We start from the raw sequence: 7619 nt of genomic DNA, 5'->3' as shown, positions 1-7619 counted from the left end.
CAAAAGCAGAGACATTACTTTGCCAACAAAGGTCCATCTAGTCAAGGCTATGGTTTTTCCAGTGTTCATGTATGGATGTGAGAGTTGGACTGTGAAGAAAGCTGAGCGCCGAAGAATTGATGCTTTTGAAGTGTGATGTTGGAGAAGACTCTTGAGAGTCCCTTGGACTGCAAGGAGATCCAACCAGTCCATTCTGAAGGAGATCAGCCCTGGGATTTCTTTGGAAGGAATGATGCTGAAGCTGAAACTCCAGTACTTTGGCCACCTCATGCGAAGAGTTGACTCATTGGAAAAGACCCTGATGCTGGGAGGGATTGGGGGCAGGAGGAAGAGGGGACGACAGAGGATGAGATGGCTGGATGGCGTTACTGACTCGATGGACATGAGTTTGAGTGAACTCCGGGAGTTGGTGATGGACAGGTAGGCCTGGCGTGCTGCGATTCACAGGGTTGCAAAGAGTCCGATATGACTGAGCGACTGAATTGAACTGAACTCAACTGAATCTTTTACTTAAAATAGTGCTACAATGAGAAAACTTTATATATTGTTATTTTGTAACTCCAGAAGTTGGTGATGGACAGGGAGGCCTGGCGTGCTGCGATTCATGGGGTAGCAAAGAGTCAGACACGACTGATCGACTGATCTGATCTGATCTGATGTGTTAAAGTATATCTAAGAAAACTTCATATAAATAAATTTATAGGGTCATGTTCCATGCCACCAAATTGTCCTTCAGTAGAAACTATACTAGTTTACACTTAACACCAGTCATATATAAGAGTGCCTGGTTCCCCATATTCTTGCCAATATAGCATTTATTCTTTTATCAGTTTTTTCTGATCTGCTAAGTGGACATGGTTTTTCAGTATAGTTTAAATTTCTTTTTCTGTGATGAATGAATCTTTTTACATATAAAGAGATTTATTTCCTTTTCTGTGAAATATCTGTTAATGTTCTTTGCCCATTTTTTATTAGACTGTTGGATCTTTTCTGTTTTTGATTGGAGGATAATTGCTTTACAATATTGTGTTGGTTTCTGCCATACATCAACATTAATCAGCCATGCGTATACATATGTCCCTTCCCTCTTGAACTTCCCTCCCACCTCCCACCCCATCTGACCCCTCTAGGTTGTAACTAGAGGGAGGTCGAGCTCCCCGCGCCATACAGCAAATTCCCGCTGGCTATCTATTTTAATATGGTAACGTGTATGTCTCCGTGCTGCTCTCTCAGTTTACCCCATCCTCTCCTTCCCCCACTGTGCCCACAGTCTGTTCTCTATGTCTGCATCTCTATTACTGCCCTACACATAGGTTCATCAGTTCCATTTTTCTAGACACCCTTCACTTTCATATATGTGTTAATATACGATATTTGTGTTTATCTTTCTGACTTACTTCACTCTGTATAACAGGCTCTAGGTTCATCCACCTCACTGCAACCGACTCGAGTTCATTCCATTTTATGGCTGGGTAATATTCCATTGTATATATGTACCACAACTTCTTCTTTTTTTTTGGTACCACAACTTCTTTATTCATTCATCTAGATTGCTTCCATGTCCTGGCTATTGTAAATAGTGCTGCAGTGAATATTGGAGTACATGTGTCTTTTAGAATTGGGGTTTGCTCAGGGTATATGCCCAGTAGTGGGACTGCTGGGTCATATGGTAGTTTTATTCCTAGTTTTTAAATAAATCTCCATACTGTTCTCCATAAAAACTGTATCAATTTATATTCCCACTAACCAGACTGTTGGGTATTTTTCTTAATAGTTTGTCAGAGCATTTCATATAGTAGAGAAAATTAGCCTTATTTTTATGTTTTAAGATACAAATAATTATTTTTACCCCATTTTCATTTGTCATTGCTTATTCTAGTTTTGTACCATTTGGAGATGGTTCTCATGTAGTTGAATTTAATCTATATTTTCCTTTATGGATTCTAGGTTTTATATTATAGTTTAAAGATCTCTCCAACTGAGAGATTTTAAAATAATTTTGCCATTTTTTCAAGTACCTTTATATTTTCACTTATATACCTGATCCATTTGGATTTATTCTTCTGAGGCATTTACATATTACTTTAGAATTAACAACATTATGGCATTGGATGTTTCTGGTATGCCATCGTTATCATTTATGTTGCTAATATTTCTTTAGCTTTAACGCTATTCCAAGTGCTTCATGTGTATTCATTCTTTAATCCTCACAACAGGCCTGAGCTGGTCCTGTGACTATCCTCATTTTGTAGATGAGGAAGTTGAGGTAGATGCTACTTTTTTTTTTTTTGCAAGATCCAACTTATTTCCTAAGTCATACTCACCCTTTCTCTTCTTAGACTTTTACTGGTGAATAAGTCAGAGGCATTAGAACATACTGTCTGGAGTGGAATTAGGAGAGAACTGCACAAACAACAGATAGTCAGTAAGTTAAATAATAAGCAGGTGCAGAGTGCTGAGGACTTCCCTGGTGGCTCAGTGGTAGAAAAATCTGCCTGCAATGCAGGAGACATAGACTCAATCCCTGTTAGGGATTGGGAAAATCCCCAGGGGTTGGGAAAATCCCCTGGAGAAGGAAGTGGCAACCTAATCCAGTATTCTTGCCTGGGAAATGCCATGGACAGAGGAGCCTGGTGGGCTATAGTTAGTGGGATCACAACAGAGCTGAACATGACCGAACATGCTCACACATACACAGAGTGCTGAGGGAAGAGGAAACGCTAATTTGCGGGAGGGGTGGGTGGCAGAGTAGACATCTTGGAAAAAGTAAAATCTAAGCTGAGACCTGAGCATGAGGTTTTTTTTGGTTATAAAATTAAGGGAACTACTTAATGTATTGCGTATGTGTTTATGTACACACACACACACGTACACACGTACATACACCCACACTCCCTTTCTTGACGTAGGAACAGAGGGACTCAGAAGGGATGTATGTGTGCTTAGTCGCTCAGTCATGTGGCACCCCACTCCAGTACTCTTGCCTGGAAAATCCCATGGACGGCGGAGCCTGGTAGGCTGCAGTCCATGGGGTCGCTAAGAGTCAGACACGACTGAGTGACTTCACTTTCACTTTTCACTTTTCACTTTCATGCATTGGAGAAGGAAATGGCAACCCACTCCAGTATTCTTGCCTGGAGAATCCCAGGGATGGGGGAGCCTTGTGGGCGGCCGTCTATGGGGTCGGAATTCTCCAGGCAAGGATACTGGGGTGGGTTGCTATGCCCTCCTTCAGGGGATCTTCCCAACCCAGGGATCAAACCCAGGTCTCCTGCATTGCAGGCAGATTCTTTACTGTCTGAGTCACCAGGAAAGCCCAAGAATATATATGTATGTATTATATAGATGTGTGTGTATACACATACGTTTCATAGGTAAGCTTTACAACTGAAGAAATGAGTAATAGGACTTTATATATAGCACCATTTTTTTTTTGTAAAAAATAGCTTTATTTGTTTTAATATCCCCAAATGTGCCTTGAAGAGCCTGGTGGACTACAGTTCATGGGGTTGCAAAAGAGTCAGACACAACTTAGCAACTAAACAACAACAATTAAGCTTGCCTAAGACATAAAAGATGTTCAGTAAATAATTGTTGAACTGAGTTCACAGTATGTGTGACTTTCACATGCTTTGTATTTCATAGCTGTTACAAGGGTTACATTGGTTTTCACTGTGATGACACATGCCCTCAAGAAATAGTTTAAAAAGGAACCTGAAAAATGTATACAATACGGACATAGAATTCTGTGATTTAAAAATCAGTGGTGTGTTTTTCAACATCAGATTTTACTAGTCACATGGATCTTAGGTAACGATACAAACTTCATGAAGCCATTGGATGTCTCTTAATTGTGTGACTTGGTGCCTAGTACTTTAGTCCCCGACACAGTAGCATTCAGTAAATGGATAAATGAAAACAGTCTTCTGTACTCTTCTCTTTTGGTGATTTTACTTGCACATGTATATCAAAAGCAATGAAATGGATCATTTCAGTTGCATTATATTTATTTATGTAAAAAATAAGTTATATTGGGTTTTATGTTGATAAAAATAAGGTAATATTGAATATTGTTTTCTATATTATAAAGCTCCCAACACCCCACATCTTAAGAACTCTCATTTCTGAACATTTCTGTCCTATTTGGATATTAGCTGGTATTTGTTAGAATGTGTGCATGTGTGTGTGGTGTCACTTCAGTCGTATCCAACTCTTTGCACTCAATAGACTGTAGCCCACCAGGCTACTCCGTCCATGGGATTCTCCAGGCAAGAGTACTGGAGTGGGCTGCTGTGCCCTCCTTCAGGGGATCTTCCTGAACCCATGTCTCTTCTGTCTCCTGTACTGGCAAATGGGTTCTTAACCACTAGCACCACCTGGGAAGCCCATTTGTTAGAATACTTTAAGCCAATTTGGAAGAAAACTGTCACGTGTCCAGTGAAATTCCCTCTCCCTTGGCCAGATTTATATTCCGCTTTATGCCTGTTCCACAGCCCACCTAACCACCCCGCAAACAGGGTGTTGTTCATTTCCTGTTTGAATAACCAGTTTGATAGATTTAAAAAATCTTTTGTTTCAAGGTTCCGTCATCCGAACATACTGGAGTTGGCTGCATATTTTACAGAGAGTGAAAAGTTTTGCCTGGTTTATCCATATATGAGAAATGGATCACTCTTTGACAGATTACAGTGTGTAGTAAGTCATATCCATCACTCTGCCTGATATTCTGACCCTCTAAGCCCTGAGGGAGCTGCTGAAACCTTCTGAGAGAACCAGGAGGCCAACATGTGTTCATGTGAAGGGATGCCAACAGTGGGTTTCCCAAGAAAGTAGAGGACTTCCCCATGAATTAATTTCTTACTCTTAGAAGGTTGCATAAATACCCGAGTTGTTGTGTGTTGTGCAAAATGGTGGCCAAAAGAGTTGCTGGGTCCTCACTCCTCATTGGTACCATGTCTCAAATGAGTTTATGTCAACTACCATTATTGAGCAGGTAATTTTTATTTGCATAACTTTATGCAAAGTACCATTCAATATGGAGGGTAGACATAAAAGTGATACCTATATCACTTAAAAAGAAGGAGGCTGAATAAATGCCATGGTTTCTCTTATGATGTTTTTGAAAGATAAGTTAAAAAATAGATTCCAAATTTGTAAAATTGCAGTTAAGATGAGAATAAAAACAGATTATTCTCAATTACCCACACTGTTGTGCCACAAATAATCTAAAAATCTTATACAGTGAAATTTTAAGCATAGTTATCTTATTAGCCATATTTCAATGTATGCGACATTAAAATTATTGGGTATTTTCATTGCCTATAAAGGGACCCAGAACCAGCATGGGTAGTAGAGGAAAACCCATCTTGAATTAAAAATAGGTTATGGTTAACTAAAATATTGATTCACCCACCTCTTTATCATTAGAGTTTATTCTAGCATACACCGAGGTAGTGAATACAAACATGGTTTTTACTCAGAAAATACAACGAAACCAACCACTGTTGTCTTTTTAGGGTGACACAGCCCCACTGTCTTGGCACATTCGAATCGGTGTATTAATAGGAACATCTAAAGCCATCCAGTACTTGCACAACACGGAACTCTGCTCCGTCATCTGTGGCAGTATATCCAGGTAAATTATCCCAGGGCTCTAGGTTACACTGAAGGCTCCTTTCATCATCACTGGTAAGTCAGACTTCACCCTATTTTCTATCTGCAGTTTCCCTGGTATATATCTCTATGTGTTAAGAATTCTCATGAACGTACTTAAAATCTTAGCTTTTTAATGAAAACATGTCTATCGAATTTTAAAAGCTACATTTGTATTGCCAATGGAAGAGTTTATATTATTTTTAGGAATTATTGATGAGCAGTGTAGGATAGACAGTTTTGTGTGTTTTATTAATTACTTTGCATAGCAAACTGTGAAACAATCTTCTGTATTCATTGCACTTAAAAAACAAACAAACTGAAGTCTAAGAAAAGATTAAGCGGCTTATACAGGGATTCTTCACAGATTAACAGTAGTCATCGGCAATTTAAGTTCTTTGTCCTTGAGTCTCCAGTGTCTTGCGTTGCCACTGCTGCCTCCTAGCTGTACGTATTCCCCGTGAGAAGCCGAGCAGCACTCCCAGTGTTCCTTCTTGATCCATGAGAAGATGAGAAACAACATCTTCCATCTTTTTCCCTCGTCAGCAGACATGAATCTTTCAGACAGAGAGTAGATACCCTCCAAACCTCCACCCACTGTGAATTTTTCCTGTGTGCCCTTCATGATGGACTTGTCCCAAAATGAATATACCTTTGCTGAATGGCAGGGAAGACTGGATTTAAAAGGCTCTGCCTCTTCTGAGCCATCATCTAGTGTCTTTGAAAAAGCTTTTAGTGTGCTTTTGAGCAGAAGAGGAACTGATTGCTTACTTTGTTTTGCTGGTGAAGTGAACTTCATATAAAAAGCCTCTAGATTTTACTTCATCCTGGGGGAGTGGCAGGGGTGGGGTGGGGACACAACCACTAGGTTCTCCTGTTGGGAAGATGAAACTGTTAGTCATCAGTCGTGTCCCACTCTTTGCAAACCCAAGGATGTAGCCCGGCAGGCTCCTCTGTCCATGGGATTTTCCAGGCAAGAATACTGGAGTGGGTAGCCATTGCCTTCTCCAGGGGATCTTCCTGGCCCAGGGATTGGACCTGGATCTCCCACATTGCAGGCAGATTCTTTTATCATCTGAGCCACAAGGGAATCCCCACTTTCTCCTGCTGCTGCTGCTGCTGCTAAGTCACTTCAGTCGTGTCCGACTCTGTGCGACCCCATAGCAATTCATCAACTGCCAGTGACCTTATAGAATCACCTTAAAATTGGTGTAGCCTCAGGGGACCTAGGACACAGATGGATGGTAAAAATCTCAGAGGTCAGTGGAATCAACCACTGAGGTTGGTTCTGGAGGGCCAAGGTGGCCACCTGCAGCCTAAAACAATCCCTCTTCTACCCAGCTCGTAGCCCACTGAGCACTATAGGTTCTCAAATATATGTTCAAACTGAGTTGCTGTTGTTCAGTCACTAAGTTGTGCCCAGCTCTTTGTGACCCCATGGACTGCAGCATGCCAGGCTTCTCTGACCTTCTTCAGTTCAGTTCAGTTTGGTTGCTCAGTCGTGTCTGACTCTTTGTGACCCCATGAATTGCAGCACGCCATGCCTCCCTGTCCATCACGAACTCCCGGAGTTCACACAAACTCATGTGCATTGAGTCAGTGATGCCATCCAGCCATCTCATCCTCTGTCGTCCCCTCTTCCTCCTGCCCCCAATCCCTCCCAGCATCAGAGTCTTTTCCAATGAGTCAACTCTTCGCATAAGGTGGCCAAAATACTGGAGTTTCAGCTTTAGCATCAGTCCTTCCAAAGAATATCCAGGACTGATCTCCTTTAGAATGAACTGGTTGGATCTCCTTGCAGTCCAAGGGACTCTCAAGAATCTTCTCCAACACCACAGTTCAGAAGCATCAATTCTTCGGTGCTCAGCTTTCTTCATAGTCCAACTCTCACATCCATACATGACCACTGGAAAAACCATAGCCTTGACTAGACGGACCTTTGTTGGCAAAGTAATGTCTCTGCTTTT

At 41.2% G+C, this 7619-nt stretch overlaps 1 protein-coding gene across 1 annotated transcript in view; it reads left to right on the top strand.

Moving 5' to 3' along the window:
- Positions 1-7619, top strand: part of IRAK3 (interleukin-1 receptor-associated kinase 3) — a 59412-nt gene that overhangs the window by 33791 nt on the left and 18002 nt on the right. Inside the window, exons 7-8 of the mRNA XM_010841573.1 lie at positions 4581-4695; positions 5517-5635. Coding sequence (XP_010839875.1) covers positions 4581-4695; positions 5517-5635 — 234 coding nt within the window. The remainder of the gene's footprint in view (positions 1-4580; positions 4696-5516; positions 5636-7619) is intronic.

Source organism: Bison bison, unplaced genomic scaffold (assembly GCF_000754665.1).
Source record: "Bison bison bison isolate TAMUID 2011002044 unplaced genomic scaffold, Bison_UMD1.0 scf7180017864163, whole genome shotgun sequence".
Lineage (NCBI taxonomy): Eukaryota > Metazoa > Chordata > Mammalia > Artiodactyla > Bovidae > Bison > Bison bison.
This window is presented reverse-complemented; position numbering and strand designations above follow the sequence as displayed.